We start from the raw sequence: 25,619 nt of genomic DNA on the forward strand, positions 1-25,619 counted from the left end.
TTGGGGGACTAACTACCTCAATGAAGAAGGGGAACCAACAATGAATAAGAACCTTTTGGTGGTCAAGGCAATTGATTTAGCCTCCAAAAGACTTTTTGTGTGTTTGCCAGTACTGAGGCTTGAACTCACAGCCTGGGGTGCTATCCCTAAGCTTTTATGCCAAGGCTAGTATTCTATCACTTGAGCTACAACTTCATTTTCAGCTTTTTTAGTTAATTGGAGATAATAGTCTCATGAATCTTTTCTACTCAAAGCTAGTTTCCAACCATGATCCTCAAATGTCAGCCTCCTGAATAGCTAGGGTTACAGGTATAAGCCACCAGCCCACCACTGGTTCCTGGCTTTTCCAAGAGACCTTTTAATGGTCAGAAAGATAAGAGGTCAAGTTCTCTCAGGATCAAATCTGCATGCTAGGAGCTAGGAATATGACCTAATGGTAAAGTGCTCGCCTTGTATACATGAAGCCCTGGGTTTGATTCCTCAGCACCATATATACAGAAAAAGCCAGAAGTGGCGCTTTGTCTCTCAAGTGGTAGAGTACTGGCTGGCCTTGAGCAAAAAGAAGCCAGGGACAGTGCTCAGGCCCTGAGTCCAAGCCCCAGGACTGGCAAAAAACAAAACAAAACAAAATCTTCCTGCTACCATCAGAAACAGACATCTTGGGATTTGAATCAGGTAATTAAACTTATATAAACTGAAACTATCTATCCATATATCAAAATGGTTTGATTAATTTAATTGAAATTAGAAGTCATTTTTACCAACTCAAATAACTGAAATACAATTTTCAAATACAATTCAAGAACATAAAGTTGTTTTAACAATTTATTTCCAAATTGTTTTTAAAAAGTTTCTATGTTCACATATTTTTAGGATTCTTCACTATCTTCAGTATTTTGTTAATGAATTCATTTTAATGATCCACACTTTGGCAGCTACGGATAAAGAGACATTTTTTAAAAAACGTTTAAGCCAGGGCTGGGGATATGGCCTAGTGGCAAGAGTGCTTGCCTTGTATACATGAGGCCCTGGGTTCAATTCCCCAGCACCACATATACAGAAAACGGCCAGAAGTGGTGCTGTGGCTCAAGTGGCAGAGTGCTAGCCTTCAGCAAAAAGAAGCCAGGGACAGTGTCCAGGCCCTGAGTCCAAGCCCCAGGACTGGCCAAAAAAAAAAAAAAGTTTAAGCCAGGCACTGGTGCTTTGTGCCTATAATCCTAACTAGTCAGAAGGTTGACAGCAAAGGATCTAAAGCCAGCCTGGGCAGAAAAGTTTGCAAGACTCCATTTTCAATTAAACAGCAAAAAAGACAGGCTGGAGGTGTGTCTCACATGGTAGAACACTAGGCATGACCAAAAAAGTTTAGTAACATCACTGGCAAAAAATAAAACCCAAAAATTCAAAACTAATTTTTCCAGTCTACAAGAGACATTTTTTTCTTGATATACTTGATAACTTAAGCAGTGCCTGAAGCAGATACTAGTCTGGAGAAACAATTAGTAATAGTAAGAATGAGTTGGAAAGTCTAACAGAGTTGACTATTTTCATAGTATTTCTCCAAGCTGGGGACAGGGAAGTTACAGTTATCTCATGAGGCTTTCTGCTTCATTTTCTTTTGTCTCTTCAGTGTTCAAATTAATGTGGAACTCAATTCAAATATTTATGAATACAAGTCAAATATCCATGTAATGACCTTCTGTAAATATAAAATCGATTTCTGAAGAGAATCAAGAATTCACTATCATCCTCTATATTTCAAAGTCTAGATTTTATACTACATTGACTATTAACCATAGGTAGTACTTAAAATTGATGAACTGTAATACTTATGCTTAGAATCAACTTCTCATTCATTGCTTTCTCAAACTCACGGATTCTTAATATATTCAAATTTATGTATCATATAGCTCTGATGGTTACTTGCTTGAATCTTAACATTTGCAAGCAGTTAAACAAACAAAATATGAAGTCTTTTAGGTTAAATAAACTCTGTTCTCACCAGAAAATGGTAGAGCACTTAAGTTGCAACATGTATTCTGTACCAATGGACATAACCACAACTGAAATACTTATTCAAAATATCTAGCTCAGAATGAATTTCTATGAATGGAAAAGATATATGGGCAATAAATGAATTATACATTATCATGTAAGTTTTACATAATCGAAGTATATATTTACTATAATAGTTTCAGAGAAAGCACTCTGAAAATACAAAAAAGGGAAAACAAACTGTTTCAATGAGGGGCATTGGTCTGGGACAAAAGCTAGGAAATCTTCTAGAACATCAAAAATCTCTAAGCTAACTAGATTTCATTATTGTGTTGGAAAAAATAAGAATAAGCAATGCTTAATTTGCGCTGACTTTCAGCAATTCAAATAAATCTGGGAGTCAATAGTTTTCAAGGGATGTATTCAGAGATACATGCAATATCATGTGTTGTCATATGCAGATCATTCACACAGGTCACACATTTACATACAACACAATTTATTATCTGCCTATGTTCTTAAACTAAGATATGTAAGTTTTTCTAAGGGTCAAGCATTGCCAATTCTGGGGATTCAGACACAAGAGTAAGACTGCCATGTTTGTGGAGAATGAAATAAGCCACTTAGAAGAACATCCTTTTTAGCAGTCCTGCATCCACAAGACTGTAACAGAACCCATCTGCAGCACATCCAAATTGATGGGACAGGCAGCTAGTAACTGTTCCAATTAGAAAACATTAGCCTAGGTCTTCCAATCGGAAATGCAGCCTTGCTACAATGAGAGTGATATTTTCATTGAAAAAAAAATTTCATGTTACCTACTTGTAAAAGAGCACTACAGAATCTCTGGTAATTCATATAAAACACATGGCTCTTTCCTACCTGGAGAAGAGGAGAGGAAAAAAACACAGAAGTTTGCTATATTTTGGCCTTGAGTCAGCTTAGCTATTCTGTTCAATATGGATATTTTCAGTGGTGTGCGACACTCATCTGTGTTTAGGCTACAATCAGTGGCATCTCTGTCACTGACAGTCGGAGAACTATCAAAGACATAAAGTAGGACGAGGTCATTTGGGGTTTAGATCTAAAGGTCTTAATAAGCTAGGCAAGCTGCAAAAATCTTCTCGCAGATGTCTGATGAGTTCCTAGAAACTGATGTAACCGTAAAGTTAGAAACTAAATAATTTATAATGTTTTCTTATGTCAGGATCCTCTCTCAGGCACAGATTTATTCCGACGTCCTTGGAAGAATGTAGCTCTGATGGCTCCCTCATGCTCTGATTCCCTGCCCCCTAGCCATGCTTGAATAGTCTGCCACAAATTATCTGTACCCACAGTAGTGAACTGTGAGTTCACTGCCTAGAAATACTTGGGCACTTTTATGAGGCATGATGAATTTTTTATTTAGCACAGCAGTGATGAATTAAATAGCACCCCAAAGGACTCAAAGAGTTCACGGCTCTCTCTAAGTGCCCATGTTATATAACCCTACAGCTTAAGAGCGTCTCCAATGTTTAAGACCAATCACATCACCATCTGCCCGGGGGGCGGGGGGTAATGACCTAGTTAAATTAATTACTTCATATAAACATGGTTCTTTATAAACTGTGAAGTACAGATTCTAAATTGAAAGAGATACTCCATGTGAAGTGCATACCACATTCTAGATTCTCAGTAAATGTCAGTTCTCATTCCACTTACTAACACAAAATGTTAGTAACTATAGGAACTCAAAAATAAAATCATTAAATTTGAAAATAAGATGATGTAATATTTGAAAAGCAGTCTGCTTCCTTCTTTCCTCAAGAGTTGAGATGAGGCCCCTTCTCCAAAATCCCTGTACTACAATGTCTACATTATTTTCCATCATTTTATCTCCCTTCACAAAACAAGAGACGGTGGAACAACACACTAATTCAAGACTTTACTCGGCTTTAGAGTCTTAGTGGCAACTTAAAATGACAGTCAAATCTGGGGCTGGGGATATGGCCTAGTGGCAAGAGAGCTTGCCTCGTATACATGAGACCCTGGGTTCAATTCCTCAGCACCACATATATAGAAAACGGCCAAAAGTGGTGCTGTGGCTCAAGTGGCAGAGTGCTAGCCTTGAGCAAAAAGAAGCCAGGGACAGTGTCCAGGCCCTGAGTCCAAGCCCCAGGACTGGCCAAAAAAAAAAAAAAAAATGACAGTCAAATCTGAAGCCAATTTTCATTCACTGATCTCAAAAAAAGAAAAGAACGCAGAAAATGATAGGATAACTCAGTAAAACACAGGTGTCTATTTGCAGATGGGTTGGCAGGATATGCTAAAAAGAAGGGGTCAGGGGTAGCAGCTACCACAGAGTAGAGAAACAAAAACAGCTATGAGGAATAGTATCCAATTCCCACGGTAAAAGTTTTAGGGATGATGAACAAATAAAAATATAGTTCATGAGGAGCTCCAGGAGCAGAATATCTCAGTAACTATACAATGCTTGGAGCCACCACAACTGCTCAAGGCCGGCCAATCCACAGACTATTGAGTCTACTTAGGAGTGCAGGCTTTTAAAAGTTAGAGCCATTTGAAAGTTTGTTTTGTCTGTTGAAACTAAAATAAAATAAATATTAAGTCTTATGTTTTCTATGCCTTCTTGTATTTCATTTTGCTAGTATCCGTCAGCCACATCTGGGAAGGGAGGTAAAATGGGACCTTCTCCAGCAAAGACAAGCCCTGCTTTTTAGGGTGACACACTCCCCAAGCCTCCTTCCTAAAGCAGCATCTTTCTAACTCTGTGTGCTGCCAGCAGAATGACAGCCCTGTGAGGCATCTCTCCATTCTCCAGCAGACAGCAAAGGGACCCAGGAAGGACAAAACCAAGGAGAGCAGAAAGAGAGAAAAAATTTCAAGTGGTGGCTGGGTTAAAGCAACAGAACAAGTGACTGAGCAGGAAAAATAAGAAGACAGAACTATACAAAAAAGGGCAAACTGCTACTAAGAGACATTGAGGTATCTGAGGGTTTTGTTGTTGTTGTTGTTTTCTAGAAAGCATGAATTCAAACCCTGTGAAACAGCATCAGCTACCCTCCGTTCAGATTTTTCAGTAAGGAAGAGCCGTAAGCCCACCAGGAAATAGTTTCTAGCTCTAGGAGCAGGAGGTACAGTGACCAGTTCTGAGAAGGGAAAACATCATAACACAAAGGGCTAATTAGTGGACATTCTGCCTTCTTGGAACATGCTCCAAGGGAGATGAAGAACTAGCCAAGACCATTCAAACCAGTGATCATAGCCCATTCCTTATGGACTCACTCACTTAGGAACAAGTTGTACAATCAGAAAAACATATAGCATTAATCATGAAGAAGGTTCAAGTAAAAGAAAAAAAATAAACAACTTAAGAGATTTGGGAATATCTTCATGTCCTCTTCCCAGTGAAAATGAAAAGGAAGCTATCAGAAGCAAACAGGTAGTCTATTAGACATCATCAAATAGGATGGATACCAGGAGATACAAGATACCAAAATATAAATGCCTCTAGAAGCCTGATTCTTCTTTGATTTTGAAAATGGTAATTAGGTATTGCCAAACCAAGTAAACAAATAACTCTTAAGTCAGAATGCAAAATGAAGACATATTATTATTTTAATGGTATAAAAGCCAAAAAAGAGAAAAGAAAAAAAATCCATATTTTAAACTTTTGTGTTGTTTACCCCACATGTCAGTTTGGAGACAAACAGGAAGCTGCACTGCTTCTCAGAATGAAATCTGTTTCACATGACAGGACTGGTCAGTGACAAGGGAAGGATAAAAGCATTGTCCCAGATGTCCATGTCTGGCTAAAGTTCCCACAAGTTTAAAAAAAAAAATCTAAATAGTCAAATATTGGCTGTAAAAAGAGGATGTAAGATAGGGAAGAGGGGAGAAAAGAAACCTTTTAGTAACAGCTTTAATGTATTTCTTTTTTGTAAAGAGAAAACACATACAAAATTCTCAAATCCTTTAAGCATCAGACGGAAACTAGAGTGAGATTGTAATGCTGATGCCTTTTCTCTCTCTCTAGCAGAGATAAGCTATAGTTATGGCTTCCCAATGCTGGAGGAGTTTAGCATGTCCTGGAGAAGTAATTTAGCTCTGTAAGGCACAGAAGCTTTGGTGTCTTCAAGGAAAAACTATAATACACCGACAACCTGCATTAGAAAGGCCCCAAATCCAGCACTAAAGGTCCCAAATTCAGTACTAAACACCACGTTAGTTGGGGCCCTGATGGTACCCTGCCCTTCATTTGACAGGCCAGTCCGCACTGAACACTGACTGACTACATCACGGACTCCTGCAAAGCAGAGCTCACAGTGGCCAGTGGCAGTGTGTGGCTGTTGAGGCCCCAACCCCCCTCTTTGGTGTCAGTCTGTGCAACATTTCCCTTCCACAGAGGGTCAGCTTGTCTGGTGGTGGCCTCACCTGTTTTTCCTGCTCCACTTTCCCCAGTAATGAGAATACATTGGTCTTTATCTTGATCTCGGAGGGATCTGTATGCTTCATCTGACAGGGCAAAGCTGCAGGGGAGAATGGGGGAAAAAAATTCTTTAGCATTCAACTTGTTAGTGTGTCTTTATCAGATGTAATTCTGTATTCTTTTAAGAAAGATTCTGATTTGCTTTGGAGAACAGGCCAAGTATTGCATTTTATTTCTTTCAAATTCTTAAACTATATCATAAGTCAATAGAGCCCGACTTTGTTGCCTATATTACTTTTTCCCTTACATTTTCTATTAACTAAAATTGCACTGCCTTCTTGCACTCCTAAGCTAAGGTTTATTATGGCTCTTTGTATTAAAATCTAGATAACTCTGAGGGCCAATGGGAAAATGTTATATCACAAATGACAATACTGAGATTATAATGTTCACTAGAGTTTCAACACAACAAGGAAACAACTACCAGTAAACAAAATAAGGAAGACAATCTTTCCACACCTTAGAAAACACTATCAACTACCAAATAGTTGATATCAAGAAGTAAAACAGAGGGCTGGGGATATAGCCTAGTGGCAAGAGTGCCTGCCTCGGATACACGAGGCCCTAGGTTCGATTCCCCAGCACCACATATACAGAAAACGGCCAGAAGCGGCGCTGTGGCTCAAGTGGCAGAGTGCTAGCCTTGAGCGGGAAGAAGCCAGGGACAGTGCTCAGGCCCTGAGTCCAAGGCCCAGGACTGGCCAAAAAAAAAAAAGTAGAACAGAAAACCATTGTCTTTACAATAAATAATGGAACTGCTAAGACACCAAGTCATAATTAGGTTTGTTGTGATTCTAATCCAGTCCCAAGCTCTGCAAGGTCTCACCCTATTTTGCAGTGGTAGAGGTTCCCTATGAAGGCAGGGAAGACCAGTCCTCCTCAAAATGCATCCATAAATCATCCTTTGAAAAACACTTTGGACAGCCTGATGATAATGTTGAAGTAGGTAAATTTCCTCCTTTTTATTTAGTATTATTGAGGGTCTAGTATGCAACAAGAACAAGCTGCGATTATAGAAATAGTACTCAGCCTCTTTCATGAGAAGAAATAAAACAAAGAGGAGAAATAGTCAATATGCTAAGATTAATGATAAGACACATGCATAAAGGCATGGTGTTTTACAACTAAACTCGGCTACTGATGAATGTAAGGTCAGCCTAGAAAATGGGGAGCCCCATCTCTAAAACAAAATAATAAAAAGCTGGGTACAGGTGGCTTACATCTCTAATCCTAGATACTCAGGAAGCTGTGATCTGAGGACTGAAGTGCAAAACCACCCTGGGCAGAAAAGTTTGTGAAACTCTTATCATCAATTAGCCACCAAAAAGCCAGAAGTGGAGCTCAAGTGGCAGAGTGCCAGCTTTGAGTGAAAAAAGCTAAGAGACAATACCCAGGCCCTGAGTTCAGGCCTGAAGACCAGCACTAAAAGTTAATTAATCAAAACCACAAAATAAAAGAAGTAGTTAGAGTGCTCAAGTGGTAGAGAGCTTGTCTATCACATTTAATTCCCAGTACTGGAGAGAGGGGCATGCAAAGCATCCCAGAATAGGACAGGAACCTCAAGAGGGAAGAGGTGGAAAAACCAAATAAATTTGCAAAACAAAGGGCTTTTAGGTACCAAGGCTAAAACATCATGGAGGCAGGTGGGCTATGTAGTTTCCTATTACTAGAAAACAAAACATACGGGAAAAGATTAAGAGACAAGCTGCAGGACACATAGACAGATCCAAATGAAGAACAACAGAGGTGACAGGAAGCCACATTGCAGGACTGTAAGCTGGGAACAGGGAACATGAAGGTCAGATAGTAATTACAACTAAGAAGAGTTGCATTTACCATGTACTATAATAGTCCCTAAATGCAAGGCAAGGACATTAACAACTACCAGTGTGAACAGTAGAGCCAGGACTGACCACTCCTCCTGATCACTACCAGTATACAGCATTCCTGCATTTTGGCCTGATCTCAGAGTGACAAAGGAGCATGTGAGAGAGTAAGGTCTGGAGGCAGGGTGACTGTTTAACCTTGGCCCAACAGATCATAAGGGCTGTCTACATCAGTTAAGGAAGTCTGTTTTTCTTTAGAAGGCATATGAAGGCTTCACACTGGCAATTTATTTACTGAATACCATTAATGGGCCAGACCAGGAACTATGAAGAGATATCCTGGTATTCTTAATCAGATTCAATACTCAATACAGCATTTCAAATTAAATGATAACCTACTGAAAGAAAACCATCCTGAAAAAAGGACATGAAAAGCTTATGACCCCTGGCTCCCTTTCTCAGGAGAGTCATAACTTGAATCCAGAAACACCATGAACTACCATCATCTCCCTTTCATCATGTTCTCTTTGTGATATTTGTTAGCATACCACTGTAACATGTTAGACAACAGTCATCTCGGCTTATAACTCTCACTTACAGGTACAAATTTATCTTAAGTGCACTTCTTGAGTGAACATATAAGTACAAGGAAGGAAAGACCTAGAAGGAAATACAATTTAAAAAAATATACCACTAGCTGCTGATGGCTCATGTCTGTAATCCTAGCTACTCAGGAGGCTGAGATCTGAGGTTCGCAATTCAAAACCAGCCCAGGTAGGAAAGTCCATGAGACTCTTATCTCCAATTAACCACCAAAAAACTGGAAGTGGTACTGTGGCTCAAAGTGGTAGAGCACTAGCCTTGAACAGAAAAGCTCAGGGACAGCACCCAGGCCCTGACCACCACCACCACCACCACCAAAAATAAGTAAATAAGTAAATAAATAAAAATAAACAAAACAGGAACCCAGGATCTTTTCTGGTTGCTCTTGTTCATTTAAACAGTGCACACTGGACAATTTCTGTCCCTCAAAGCCTTTCCAACAATTCTCTAGATAACCAAAGTCTTAACCTAGATATGGCTTCTTAGGTCCAGATGGACAAGTTACTACTACCTATATGGCCTCCAGCAAGTCATTCACCGCAAAAGAACTTTAGTTTCTTTATGTGTAAAATGCAGAATGTAACCAATTAGTTGGAGGAGTCAATAATTCCACCAATTAACTATTAAGATGTTCTTGAAATACCAAGTTCTAAATACATGTCAGAACACTTTCTATGTTATAATTAGTTATATCTGGGCAGGTGCTTTCTATACAATTAATCTCTACTTCCCACGGCACTAAAAGCATAAAATGTAATCAATACCAAGATACAAACAAATAGATGAATGAGTAGATTCTTTCCAAGCAGGGTCAACGGTACTCCTGGAGTGAGCTTTATGAAAAGGGCAAACATTCAGAAATTCATTTATTGTATAAACATGAAAAGAAGGAAAGTACTTGTTAGAATTCTTATTAGCCTTGTTCCTCCTTTCATTTCCTCCCCCTCTGTTTTCATTATTGTTATTACCTTGATAAGAAATGCAGGAAGTACATTACAGTATGTAGAAATGAAGTTTTCTGTCCATACACATTTACTAAACTCATGGATCATTTAAAACAAGCTTTTGTTCATATTGTCAGGACTGAATTTATAGTTATACCAATACTGATCAAAGTAACAGAAAACTGTTCTCTAATCAATCAACCTATCTCTCCTCCCAAGTTCATACACGGACACATACACATACACACTTACATATACAAACACACCCCCCCACCACCACTACCACTACCACCACACACCACAGAGGCTGGAGATCACCAAAGAATTCTGCCATGAGTATAATTTAAGTTAAAGTTGAAGACTTAATTTTTTTCCTGTGGGTCCAGTTTGAAATACAGTCACTGCTCAGTGCCACCCATGGTGCTTGTCTCCAGCACTTTCCCCAACTCTCCACCTCACTTTGATTAAAAAAAATATATATAGGTTGCTCAGGCCCCTTCTATAAGATTATGCAGTATTTGCCTCACCTATGCCCTTCTTCCTAGATACTTTATATCATCTCTCCTTAGGATACCTAACATGATGTCAATGCTATGTAAGTGACTGATACTATATCGTTTAAGAAATAATGACAAAACCCATCCGCGTGTGTCAGTACAGACACATTTTTTCCTAGTATTATTTTATCTGAGGTTTGCTGCATCCATGGATACAGACAGCCAACTGTATTTAACCACTATCCCCAAAGACAGGGCTTGATTCATCTAATGGAAGGATAATTTTAACATAAGAAAAAAGGCTAAAAGAGATTAATTTATTCTTTAAAGAGACTGACATGAAAATTTACCAGCTATAGTACTTCAGCACTGGGAATATTGGCTTGTAGTGTTAACACACCCATCTCAAGTATTGTACAAATGTCATCATACTTGCCTCTTACACTTGACTTCTGACCAAAGAGAGGGGTCCTAAGTACTCAGCCCTCTTCTGGATCTTCTCCTCTTCCTCTCTGGCAACATGAATAAGTACCCATCCCTAAAACCAACGTTTCTAACTACTAACTGAAACCACATGCCAGTCCTTCGAGCCTCTCTATAATTAGGGAACCTAAATAAATCTTTAGAAAAGTTTTTTGTTTTAAAAAAAATCAGTTGTGACCCATATGCTTCTCATTATTTTGTGACCATGTCAGCATTGTTATTTCTCACACACAGAAATGAGTGGTTAATTATAATATAATAACGATAACATAAAGGGGGTGAGTATGGTTTCTGTGGCACCACATCAAAAGCACGGGTTCTGGCATCTAGTTGAGCTCTCTAAGAATAAATAGGGTCAGACTGATGTATGTGGGCAGTGCTCCCTTCCTTTCCAGATCAGCTACACGGCTGTTCACTGAACCAAATTTTACCCCATACCAAGTATATCCACCACTCACTTCCAAACAGCTGTATCTATCACTTTTAGTTTTAGAAGGTTGGTTTGGGACTCATCTGTTATTTTCTGTCAGGATGGAATGTTGGGTTGCATGTTCAAAACTGCCCAGCTGGTATTTATGTTCCCCTTCCATCTTATTTCTGCTCAGAGTGTTAATCACAGTGGTTCTGCCTGCACAGTCATCACAGCAGGGCGTCTCTCCCCCAAATTCCCTGTTTTCCACCCTGCCATTTCCTTGCTAAGTTTGCTTCACCTCAAACACAAAGCAGGAAAGATATTGGCAGTGCTCAAGTACAACAAACACCACCCCTTCCCAAGCCTCCCCTCCTCGATGCAGCCCATGTTGAAGCCCATGTTTCAGCCACTGCAACTCATCACTAATGAGTCACTGGAGAAATCTAGTCCATTTTGAGAACTTTTTCTTGGTGCTTTGTGAGTCCAAGTGTTTAACAGAACAGAATTTTTTCTCAGGAAACTCTCCTGAACTCAGATAACTGATTCTACCCATTTTATTTCCAAGTATTTTTTTTCTTCCAAAGCTTCTAAAACGGCATTCCCTTTCATGGCATCCTGATTCCTAGAGGACTTTTTAAATGACACTAGGGAATTCCCCTTTTCAATTCAACCCTCTTGAAATAGCTCAGACTCAAAATTCTCATCCACTAACCTCCACTTTTTCTTCTCCCTTCTAATATGAAGAGTTCAGTCCTAAAAATTAACTGTTTCTATACTAAGTAGCCAAAAATATGTGTCTAAAACATGCTCGGTCTCCACATGCTTCACCCATTTTAACTTAGCTTTAAACCCACCCAGCCAAGGACTGAGGTGTAGTGGTCCACAGGGACTTAAAGACAAAAAAAGGGGAGAAACTTAGTTTGTTCTTTAAGGAGAGTCACTAACTTGGCCTCTGTGGTAAAATATTTTGTGGATATCTTTACGTCTATAATTGTTCCAAGTTCTTAACTCAGAAACTTCACACAGCACAAACCTGTTCAATTCCACAAGACAGGCATTCCATTACAGCTTACAGGAAAACTTGGGAAAGAGAAATCATTATAGCTATCTGTCCTTTTATCCTGTGCTTTCTTGTCCTGGTTCTACATATAAGTTTATTTACATACTATATCTCCTTGTAGCCATACCACTGGTAAAACATTCCTAGCAATCTGAATTTCAGAGCAAGAGAAAATGAAGAATGTAAGTAACCCTTTTTTCAGCACAAATAAAAATGGGCAAATTTTATACTATGATGTAAAAAGCACAGGTGTGAAAACAAAGGATGGCATTGGGGGAAGATGGATGATGGTGTTGGGAAAAGACGGATGGCATGTAGATAGACTTAAGCATTTCAAGATTCCCACATTTTAAATCAAGACATATACTATTAGCTCTATGGACTCTGAAGGTGCATGGCTATATATTAAAATCCCTAAACAGCCACTAAAATAATAACAAAAAGACCTATGACCAAAAAATGAATTTTTTAAAATTTTCAAATGAAAAGGTTCAAACATAAAAAATTTTCAAAAATAATAATATTCCAACATATGGTGAGAAAGGATAAACAAAGAGAACAGAAAAGAAATCATAAACTAGGTCAACTATGTAAGTACATTAAATGTTAATGTAGCAAAGCATACCAACTAAAATGTTAAAAGTATAAAAAGGATATAAAAGCAAGATTTCTCTCTATGCTATCTACAGGAATTGCACTTAAAGTATGCAAAAATAACTGGTTTTTAAGAAAGCACTGTACTTTTTCCCCCTACATCCAAACTTTGAAGCTGTAGTAACAATATAAGAAAGATGCCAGGCCACAACGTGAGATATAATAGAAATATAAGACTTGTCTTTAAAATGATCTTCAATTTTTCTAAGAATATTTCATTAATATTTCATTACTATTTTATCTATAGTACTGAGATCTGAACTCAGGACTTCCCCATCCGCTAGGCAGATGCTCTACCTCCTGAAACATACCACCAACCAACCCTTCAGCATTTAATCTCAAAGTTCATCGTGTGTGTGTATGTGTGTGTGTGTATCACTACATTACCACATTGCTTTCTCTGGGCTCATTCACCAGAAGGCTTGTTTTTACTGGCTACGAAATAGAAATAATATCATTGGGGTGAATCATTTGAAGATGACATCTGTTCTGGAATGATAATAGTAAAGCATTTAAAGCTCAAAAGTCAGGCTTTAAAACAGGATATAACAAACATAAAAATGTTTCTTCTTCCTTTGAACTATTAATGGTTTTTAAGAAACAGACCTTCTTCTCCTTAGAGTATATTTCCCAGACGCCTGGATCAAATTCAATGTTTGTCAAGTCTCTCATTATTTTAAATGGGTCACTCAAGACATATCTATGTATGTATTTTAATCTTAGTAGTCAAGTACAACAACTTGGGACAGAATCCTAATATCTGAATGTTTTTCACAAAAGATGGCTCACACATGCTGTATGTCAAGCAATAATGACAAAACCCCATCAACAGGAAACAGTTCTGTTTCAGCACTAGATTGAATAAGCAAAGCTCTTTACTTCAGAAGTTTATAAGCAAGCTATAGAAGATACTTAATAGGTTGTCTTCTTTTGAGAATGTAGACATTGTATTTGTAATCCTCTTGTGATGAGGAAGTTTGGGGGCTTAGCCCAGTTCTATGGACCCCCACCCCTCCGCAAGAGGACACTCCATCAAGTGTGCCATGTCCCTATAGACTGGCTAAGACTCCACTCAACAGAATGAACACCTTTTCTTTCTAATGGATAGATATGAAGGTAAAATGAGTCAAGGAGTGGCTGTTTTTCAACCTACACTGTAAAAGCCAGGTCCTGGAAACAGGCCTTAGGAAGCAGATAAGGGGTTTAAAGAGACTAAATTATCCCAGGAAGGAAAAGATATGAAGGCCATAAGAAGGAAACATCTGCCTTCAGGGCCTGGAAGTTGCTCTGTGGAATTTGGTAGTAATCCTTGTTCTGCTTAGGACTTCCTGAAAACTTCTAATGCTGCAAAGAAAACAGTACTCAGAAATTCCAAAGGCATAAAGAAACCACCACATGGGGAAAACCCCACGGTGGCAGCATCCTGCTTAGGCTTGGCTTTGGGGTCCAAAGCACAGAGTAATTGCACATCTTTGTCAGTCTTTGCTACAATGGGGCTGTATCTCACAAATTAATGGCGCATGGATAGCTCCTGCTTATTACTGCCTTGACTCAGTCCTTCAGACTTTGAAACAGAAGAGCATGTGGAAGGAGTATCTGTACCAGGATGGGGCAGGACCCCCAGGAAAGGTTTCTAGAAGCCCTCTAGATAAGTAGTGAACTAGGTCAACAGGAAAAGCAAACTACGCACCCCAATGTAAATATAAGAACAAGGCAAATAGGAAGTAAAGAGCTGGGAGGAATTAGGTTATTTCCCTCCTCTAGAGATGAACAAAACACACCTAATTTGAGGGAAAGAACATATAGACAACTGGTGCTCTTAAGTCAAATTCAGTAAGCTCTCAAGGTATTTTTAGTATCTCTTTGAACAAAAGAATTCCAACAATCATCCTTTATTACTCAACTCTCATTAAAATAATTACACTTCGTCTAAAAGAACAGCCTTTTCAGCTTAAGGTAAATACAACCAAACATTCCCAACAAAATGTTTTAAAACTACTTTTGGCACAACAGTTGTACCAAAACAATTAATTTCATGGTCAAATTTGATGCCTTTGTGACAAGCAACTAAACCCTGGAAACACATATTCCAGAAGTTACAACAAAGATCTTCCTAATCACATGTAGGACCTAACTTTGAACTTAATTGTTATACTCATTAAAGAAAGAAGAATTTCAAGTTCTCAAAATGCTAATAACCCTGCTTGTTCCCAGATGTTCCCTGCTGATTTAAAGTCTTAGAAAGAACCACTTTGCCAGGCACAGTGGCTCACACCTGTAATCACAGCTACTTGGGAAGTGGAGATCAGGAGGACCTTGGTCTAAGGCCAGTCTACACAAAAAGTTAACAAGGTCTCAACTCAACCAACAAACCAGCTCTGGTGCTATGTACCCATGGCATACCATCTGTATAGGAAGCATAAGTAGAAGGACCAAAGTTCAGACTGATTGGCCCTGGCAGAAAATACAAGACCCTACCTGAAAAAACAGCTGAGGCACCAAGGCTGGCTGGCTCAAGTGGTAGAGCATCTGCCTAACAAGGGCCAAAACAAACAAACAAAACACTAATCAAAGCACCAGAACTTTGTGTACTGATAAGAGAAGAAACCTGAAATGTCCTAAATTTCATTACATGGAACAGCAGATGAACAGGTGGAGATAAGGGATATGAATCACTTAATAACTAACAGACCACACTAGCAAAAACTATTCCATATTCCTGAATGTATACCAAAATCCCTACTCAACCCCTAGGAGGCTGATGATCCATCAGATGCCACGGCCTTCTACTTGCAACTCCATCGAATCCAGAAGCAGTCTCCTAAATAAAGTATTCTCCCATCCCAAAGTCTCCCTGCTTTGTGTTACTCCACTTCTCCTACCCAAGCTCACTGTAAACAATTCATGAATTTATATATTCTTTCCTAAAATTTTGGTACTGCTTGAATTTGAACACCTCACATTCACTCCAGCTTACTTGCTTAGCTGGCAGTATGCTACTTGAATCACACAGCCAGCCCTACTTTCAGCTGATTATTTTTAAGACAGAGTCTTATGGTCTTTTCTGGCTAGAATCTCAGTCCTCCACATCTCAGCTTCCTGAGTAGCTAGGATTACAGATGTGAGCCACTAGTGCTAGGCTCCTAAGGTTTTCTTTTAAGAAAAATTTTCTTGCTATATTGATGCAATCTAAACATTTGGCCTTGCTACTAGTAGCTGTGGGAATTTGACCCAGGACTGAAATTGGATTGCAAAACAGTGAAAATAAGGCCAAGTCTATCTGGTTAGGTGCTAAACTCCCATCACCATTCCTATCATATAGAAAGAAACATTCTAGAAATAACTTGCCAGGTAAAGGAAGACAAAGGTATCAATGCTGGGCTCCAGTGGCACAGCTGAGAAAACTTATCAGTACCTATCCGAGCAATACTTCAGTTATCAGAGGGCAAGTCATATTTTCTATGTCGTTTATTGAACACAACAACAAAGTTTTCCTTAAAGCATGAAAAAAATACTGGGATTGAAAGAAAATTATTGAATTAAAATTTTGCTTTTCTTTTTTAATCCATGTACCCCAAACCTTTGAAATCTACCCCCACCCTTTTCCTTTCCAATATCAGTTTTGCCATTGCCTTAGCTGAGTTCTTCAAATCTGACCATCAGTAATCTCCTAGAGGGGTTTTCTGGGTGCTAGAAAAACATTTCCACAAAGCACCTTTATATAACACTGTCAAAATACAAGTTTCATTATCAAGACTCTTCCTCCATTCCTAATCTCCACTGTAGCCAGATTTAGCTTCTTGATTTTAGGGATTTCTGCAACAAAGCAAGTTAGCATACATTCTGTCCCCAACAACTACGGTTCTTCGAGCACTCTGATTTCCTATAGATCCCATTTGTTTTGCTTAGGCAGCAGACAGAGATGCATGGATAGCCTGTCTGAGCACTGTGAAGTAAGTGGTCTGGATTGAACTGGAAGGGATCTTAACACAGCCCACAGACTCCCTCCCGACCATCCAGTTTATTATGTACCTATTCAAACTAAGATGCAAATCCAAGACATAGACGAAATGTGGAAACACTTCCTCTAGATTTCCAAATAGAAAACAAGTTCCATTATAACACAATCAAATCCATATCTTAATTTTAAAGAGAAAATCATTTGGAGAAAGGAGCATCAGAGGATTAAGATTCAGGCCATGAAAAGGAAAACCTCTCAGAAAAATGACTAGGCTTAGAGCTTAGAATGACTGACAGCTCTTTATGTGGTCCATCTTCCCAGGGGTTCTCATTTCCACTCCCTCTTCCTCCAATGTCCTAGTCACATGCAGCGAAAAGGCTTATCTACTAAGCTAATACTAATGCTAGATGAAGATTTAATATTGATACATAGAAAGTGCCCTGATTATATAGAGAGCCCTAAACATCTCTTGCATAGTTCCATCACACAAAGCACAGTACCAAAATGAACCTAAATAGAGAACATGTGCAGAGCTGCTTGAAAGTTTAATATCAGTATGTGGGCAAATTACCTGAAAATGACTAGAAGTATCACACTCCAGATTATACAGATACTAGAGAGAAAGAAGCACTTAGATCTGCAAGTAGATGTTATCACAGGTATCTGCAGTGGGGAAAGGTATCTGGCTGGTGTTAATGAAACCACCAAACTGAGAAACTATCTGACCACTAAGAGCTGAAGAATAGGCCCGGCACCTATAATAATACTAGTGTGCGGCACAGGAGGCTGAGATCTGAGGATCATGGCTCCAAACCACCCTTGGCAAGAAATTTTGTGAGATTCTTATCTCTACTTAACCACCAAAACAAACAAACAACAACAAGAAAAACCTGGAGGTGGACTGTGGCTCAAATGGTAGAGCCTTGAGCAAAAAAAGCTCAGGGACAGCACTCAGGCCCTGAGTTCAAGCTCCAGGACCAGAATTACACTTACACACTTACACACACACACAACACACACAAACACACACACGAATAAAACAAGCCCTGAAAGCTAACAACAATCCTCCCAAAATAGCACAGTAGGGGGCCAAAGACACTCCTCCCCATTTAAAGGTGATGTAGAGTCACTGGAAGGTACACACAGTATTGTTATTACAGAATACAATCTCAATATAAGAATGTCTTTTATGCATGTTCAAACCAATTTCTGGTTAACTAGAGGTAGAAACCAAGCAAGCCACTCTATATAGACAGAACCTTAAGGATTTTCATTTCTCACAGGCATTCAAAGTCAACAAAGCAAGAAAGTCCAACTAACTTTCAGGGTTCCTCTCCTTGAATATATATTTCTGTCTCAAGCCTTACTTTAAGATTCCCTTGCCTGAAACTTTATAAAATCCTATTTGAAGATTGGAACACATTTTTGTTCACTTTCTCTAACTCTATCCAATGCATGCCTAGCATAGGGCCTGATACATAGGATATACTTAGAATTAAGTGGCTGGAATGAGTCCTAACATTGTCTTTTCTCTTAGTCCAGAAAAAAACAACAAAAACATTAAAGTGACAAAATTAATGTATGACAACTTCCAAGCTTGTTTGCTTGCCAATTTTGGTTAATTATTAATGGCCAAATACAGGAAAATCAGAAGAAATATTGAGACTGAATATATAATTGGGAATTCCTGTGTTTAGAAATAGAGTTTTATGGGTTTAATGTAGTCAAAGAAAAGAGTGTGGGGGTTCATGTCTGTAATCGTAGCACTCAGGAAGCTGAAGCAAGATGATTGAGTGTTGAAATCCATCTTGTACTACACAGCAAGACTCTGACAAACAAGAAACAAAATAAGACTATGCTAAAAGAAGCAAGTTTAAATAGAAGTGGACCTCTGTGTTTCATTGGCCAATTTTCTTCACTAAGGTAATTTAGGGGGAAATCAACAATCCCTCTAGTGCTAGTCCGTATAAATTCTATTGAAGACAAGACACAGCCAGTTAAAACTCACTTTTTAAAAAACTAAGTGTGTGAGGGTGGGAATGTGGCTTAGTGGTAGAGTACTTGCCTAGCAAGCATGAAGCCCTAGGTTCAACTCCTCAGCATCACATAAACAGAAAAGGCCGGAAGTGGTGCTGTGGCTCAAGAGTTAGAGTGCTAGCCTTGAGCAAAAAGAAGCCAGGGACACAGCTTAGGCCCAAACCCAAACACTGGACAAAACAAAGAAAAAAAAAAAAAACTAAGTGTGGTCATATTTGCACTAGTAACATTCAAGGACCTGGCTATGCTAAAGGATAAAGACAATTATTTGCCTTCACTGCTGACTAGCGAGAACATCTTATTGCTACCCGGAGTCCCCAACTGGCATGCCCTCTCTACTCAAAAATTTTAAAGACTAATGGTTCACTTCTCTGAATCCTCCTAGAGCAAATTATCCCTTATGCTAATGTTCTTCTTGAGTTCTGTAGCCAATATTTTTCAAGTGCTACAATCTGCCAGGATCTATGCCCCGCATGGAAAGGAATGTATAGATGAAAAAACAAGACTGACCCTTCTCTTCAGGGTCTCTCTCCACCAAGATCTCTCACAATTCCCTCTGGCTCTCCCCAGCAAAAGATCTCCTTCATCAAAAAAGGATTAGAATCCCAGTGCTCTGAATTTATGTGAGAGCAGGTTTTCTGCACCAAGAAAATCACTGGGAATGATAAAAAGTGGAGCACACAAAACTTTTGTTGGATAATAAATTAACAATTTTTTAAAGGCTCCACATGTTTTTTTTAATTTGTTAGCATAAATTAATTATACAAAGGGTCTTTGCTGTGGTTTTTATAACATGCAATACATATAATGCACTTTGATAAAAATTCACTCCATCTACATTACTCCTTCTTAAGCCCTTTCTCCATTCTCCCCCTTCATTTTAACAATTTTTATTCAATTATTATTTTCATATATAATACATATAATAAATATCTCTAATTTTCACCACCCATCATCATCTTCTTCCTCCTTCAAACAGTCCTCCTATAACAATCACACCATATTATTGATTTTAGGTTTGGATTCTGCACACTAGCAAAAGTAAAGGGTATTTGTCAGACTCCATATATCAAAGCTTCACAACTTGAATTCCAGAAGACCACCTAGCAAAGCTGTAGTAACAACTTTGCTCCTCATTCCTGGGTCTTTTTTGCCACTAAGATTTGACGTGCCATTGGATCCAACCAATTTCATGACCTGTACACACATAAAATGCACGTATGTGCGTGCACACACCCAAACACAAATTACTACATTATACATCTATACCTACTGACATAATTCGACAATAACTTCTTAGGCCCAAAGAGCAGGAATTCTCTGTCATCATGCCTGCACAATGGCTTCTTTACCTCTATCAGCTAACTCTAGTCTAGACATTTCTTCAGTCATATGCCTCATGGGCCTTATCACTACAAATGAGTCTTCATGACAACTCAACTCAGTGTGTTTTGGATCTGAGCTGGGTAATGCAATGTGGAACATATACATTGTCCTAGTTACTCAGGAGAATGAGACTGCAGGATCTCTTGAGCCTAGCAGTTTGACGTTAGTCTGGTACACATAGTGAGACCTCATCTCAAAAACATAAACAAGTAAAATTAAGAATCTTTCACTGACAACTTTAAGACATTACTACAGAATACAACAATGACCTGGAGTTCTTCTTTAATTCAAAGCTCAATTATAAGGAACACACACACACACACACACACACACACACACACACACACACACACACACAACATTAGAAGGTAAAACTGCAATCTTGTCTTTGCTTTGTTTCCCCTCTGGAAGACCCTTACTGATTCTGAGGGAATTGTACAGTGGTTCTAATGAGCGCCCAAAGGCATCTGACCACATTGTGCTCTGCAGCAATCTCTCTGTGAATGTAAGTCTTTCCCATGTTACGAGTGCTCTGCTCCCTTGTCTTAGCTGCTCCCAAGAGTTCTGTGTCAACTGCTCATAGCTCATAGAAGTCCCTTCAAAGCACCATATAGAAGGTGGATGAAAACAGAAGCTGTCTTTTACTTCTAATGCTTTTCCTAAACTCTACCCTCTGCTTTCACTTACAAAAGGCTACCTAAAATACACTCGTTCCCATGGGGAAGTTTTAAAGACACCTGTGATGACATCCTTCACATTCTAAGTCTCCAAAGAGAAATCACTTTGAACCTAACCCACAAGGAAAATTACTTATCTTGAACAAACCATGCACTTTGATCTTGTATGCAAAACTAACGTTGTAACTGAACATACTTTCCTTTTTTGCTTTGACTACCAGGAAATGAGAAATTTCTAATTCAATAGCTAGAAAGGAAATCACAGTATTTCCTATCACTCAGTCCCCTCTATTTTCTACATTACTTTTGTTTTGGCCTTTAAAAGCTATTCACTTTATCATATGGACTGTAAAACACTAAGCTGTTTCATGAAGGTAAAGGGATAGGGAAAACAGAGTTCACCAGTGATTGGGGGAGGAGGGCTAGATAGTAGAGGGTGGACGGACAGGTATGCTTCATAATATACACATCCACAAAACCAATTCTCCAAAATATTTTACTAACTTACAAGTGTAACATTCAAAACAATAAACAAATGTAGGAAAACTTTCACCACGGAAAGAGATAAGTACAGTTACCAGAATAAAGATTACAATTTTAGAATTGTAGCTGAGCAAGGTGCTAGTGGCTCATTCCTGTAATCCAAGTTACTCAGGATACCGAAGTCTGAGGATCACAGTCTGAAGCTAGCCAGAGCAATAAAGTCTTTGAGATCCATCTCCAACTAATCACTACCAAAATTGGACGTGGAGTAGTGGCTCAAGTGATAGAACACCAGACCTGAGCAAAAAACAAAACAAAACAAAAAACAGCAAGCTATGAGAGAGACCTGAGTTTAAGTCCTATAGTACTAACATTTAAAAACTAAGTAAAGGGGCTGGGAATATGGCCTATTGGCAAGAGTGCTCACCTCATATCCATGAAGCCCTGGGTTCAATTCCCCACCACCACATATATAGAAAACAGCCAGAAGTGGCGCTGTGGCTCAAGTGGCACAGTGCTAGTGTTGAGCAAAAAGAAGCCAGGGACAGTGCTCAGGCCCTGAGTCCAAGGCCCAGGGCTGGCAAAAAAAAAAAAAAAAAAAAAAAAAAAAAACCTAAATAAAATTACAACTGATCAAAGAGGAGTATAACCTACTGCTTGACTGACTTATGTTATAGAAACCAGAAATCTCAATGGACAACTAAGATGAATTCTATATCTTTTCAAACTATTTGCAAATTCATAATTCTATGCTTTATCATTTAATCCATCACCAACTATCTGAAAGCTTCCCACCTCTCCTAGAAAAACTCAATATTATTCTAGATTTTTTTAAATTCTCTAATCTTTTCTAAAGTTCTACTTCTCAACCTTGCAAGTTAGATTACATACAGATTTAGAAAAGGAAGTTTAATTATGGTTGTCTTTAAACCCAACCTAAAACTTCTGATTATAGATGAAATTGACTTTTATTTATTCACCACCCATCTGGAAAGAGTGGAATCCAAAAAAATTAACATTGCACTGGCTTAAGTTTCAAAGCTGGTTAGAATCATTTGCCAAAATTCCCAGTAGATGGAATACATGATACAGAAAAAATCATCATCTGATTTTCTAAAAATCCCAATAGACTTACTGGTTCCAAGACAATCAATAATACAGGAATTGTGTCACAGAGAGATTTACTGTAATAATCCATCAAGCATTTAGGCACATCTTCAAATGATCATATAATATTAACTACTAGCAACTAACTGTGACACTACTAAAAGCCTTTTGTTCATAATAAAGCAATAAATTGTCAGTATCTGGGCTGAACAAGAATATGAGAAGAGGGATAATGCGGAAAACATGAAAAATAGATAACTGGCTTTACTTTTGAAAGAATGCATTGAAATAAGTTTAAAATAAAAATGCAGTGATTACAGTTGCTAGAAAATAGATGTGAAATACTTTATAAGGACTACCTTTCTAAATTATAGTACTTATGTTTGAATTCATACAAAAGCTTGCTTCACATGGAGTCCACGAATTGAGTCACCAAAACACTAACAAGACAACTGAAATGATATAGTAGACCGTGTGATATTACTGAATCCCATTCCAGATCCCCAGATCCTAGACACACAGAAGACTGTATCATCCAGCTTCCCCTGAACTCTTTTGTACTGGCCAATCAAAAAGGCCTAAAGTAAACTATGTGAACCCTGAACCATACTAGGTCATTATCAAAAACAAACCTTGGTCATGGTAAAGCCTTGCCCATTTCTCAACTGTAACATTACATTGTTCTAGATACATTTATTATATCCTTCATATTTTTTTGTTGGCACTCAAACACTTAAGATTGCAACCTTGAATTTCATTTACAATAGCTGAAAACATCATCATAGACAACTGAAAATAAAAATAAATACTTTCTGAGTATCTACCAAGTCCTAATACTAGTTCTCAACGTATGGTATAGGCATCCCAGAAGAACTTCACAATGAGCCACTGAAGTCTTCATGGAAAATATTACAACTTCATGTCATATGTCTTCATTCATCATTATATTCTTTGAACTTCTGTTCATACATGTTTTATAATGTACATAATTCATTAAAGTAGTGTTAAAAGAAGATGACTACAGTTATGTTTAATGTACTAGGTGAATTTCCTTTGACATACCCCCTGTGGTCACTGTTTATAATTTTGGTACACTGGATATTGTAAATATGCTTATCTGAACTAGAGAAGGGGAAGAAAAATGAGGGAGGGTGTAACAAATATGACAAGAAATGTATTCATTACCTTATTATGTAACTGTACCCCCTCTGTACATCACCTTGTCAATAAAACTTAATTTTAAAAAAAGCTGACTACAGATAAGCAATACATGATAGAATTTAAGCCCACTGATCTTGAGGTTACAAAGAAAGGCTAATGATCCAACTAAGCTTGGTTACTCTTGTAAAAGATTAATGTTTAAATAGGAAATGGCAAGACATATAGGATAGCATACAATAAAGTACTGTGATTGTTACATAGCGTATAGTATGGACAACAATGTTAGGACACCAGGTGGCCTTTGGAGACGAGGCTTTGAAATGAGGGTGTTACCCTCACATGCATCTTGAAAGATGAGCGGGGTTCAGAAGTGTGGAGTACAAAATGAGTGTAGCCAAATACTACACAGAGGGGCCCAAAGGAGGAAGAGTAAAAGGAACAATGGGACGAAAAACATGGTAGGCAAGAAGAGATCAGGTGAAATAAAACTGAAAACTAGCTACCAATTTACCAAACTCAACTTCACTTATTTTCACAGGCAGAATTTTTACTTAGGACTGATTTTAATTTTAAAAGTCCTATTAACAGCCAGGAATATGGCTTGGTGGTAGAGTGCTTGCCTAGCATGCATGAAGTCCTGGGTTCAATTCCTTAGTAACACATAAAACAGGAAAAGGCTGAAAGTGGTGCTGTGGTTCAAGTGGTAGAGCACTAGCCTTGAGCACAGAGAGGCTCAGGGCAGATCCTAGGCCCTGAGTTCACGCTCTAGGACCCGCAAAAATAAAAAAAAGTCCTATTCACAATCAATACCATTCTCTCTCTCTCTCTCTCTCTACATAAATATATACACACATACATACACTATACTACATATAGTATATATATATATATATATATTCACCAAACACGTAGCTTGTTTATGTTCATGACATATAAACACATATATATGAACACCAAAGAAAAAAAATCCATAAATGCAGTGAATGAAAATGAAATTCAAGTTTTCAAAGTTCATCTGTACTACGTTGACTGTGCTTAAAAGAAAAAGTATGGCACTTGCTACCACGCATATGATCCTGTTAGAATGAAAGTTACATTCTGAAAAGAAAGCAAATGTTCAAAGCATCATATATCATTTTCTATTTGTTCTAGGAACAATGCTCAGCAAACACCCATACACAACTTTTCACACTTCTTGCTTCCTTATATACTTAACTTTATAGGTAGCCATGACTTTCTCATATCATGTAATCTTAAATAGCTACATGTGTTCATTTTATTATTTATATCTTTAACATCTTTATAGTTCAGTGATATTTTTTCTTTAATACCTGTCTATGACCTTAGGTAAGAATATTTCACTTTAAATGTTTTTATCCTTTGTGCTATTTACATGAGCAAAATAAGTGTATGCCAATGCTGTTAATAACAGAGGAGGCATTTTTACATATAGATGGAAGCAAGGACAACACTACAGGACCAGATGTGAAGAAGTAGATTATATAAATGTGAGAAAGTCTTGAGAGCAGTCACAACATTTTCTTAAGTAGCATTCAAGAGCAATAAGCAGCCACAATTCATAAAAACATAGGAGACAGAACTAGGAATGACTGCTTCTTATCATAATCCTACATTCATTCCTAAGTACTCTAAAGGTAAAAGTCCATTCTACAAACCATCCAACTCTTCTGTTTTCCCAGGTCCTTTCTACTTTGTTGCTGTTGAGCTAGTCTGAAGGGAGAAGACTGAGAGAAAGGGCATGCATTCTAACTTCTCCAGTTCTAAATGTTTGCGAAATTAGGCTATCCCATCTGTAAGACTTAGGATGTTCCTGACCACCCATGCTT

General features: G+C 38.3%; 1 protein-coding gene across 4 annotated transcripts in view; it reads right to left on the minus strand.

Annotated features, from left to right (window-relative positions):
• Positions 1-25,619, minus strand: part of Myo1b (myosin IB) — a 166,655-nt gene that overhangs the window by 82,234 nt on the left and 58,802 nt on the right. For all 4 annotated transcript variants that reach the window (XM_048345065.1, XM_048345064.1, XM_048345067.1 and 1 more), the window contains exon 4: positions 6,427-6,521. In XM_048345065.1, the coding sequence (XP_048201022.1) occupies positions 6,427-6,521 (95 nt within the window). The remainder of the gene's footprint in view (positions 1-6,426; positions 6,522-25,619) is intronic.

The sequence above is a fragment of the Perognathus longimembris genome, chromosome 4 (genome assembly GCF_023159225.1).
Source record: "Perognathus longimembris pacificus isolate PPM17 chromosome 4, ASM2315922v1, whole genome shotgun sequence".
In the NCBI taxonomy this organism is placed as follows: domain Eukaryota; kingdom Metazoa; phylum Chordata; class Mammalia; order Rodentia; family Heteromyidae; genus Perognathus; species Perognathus longimembris.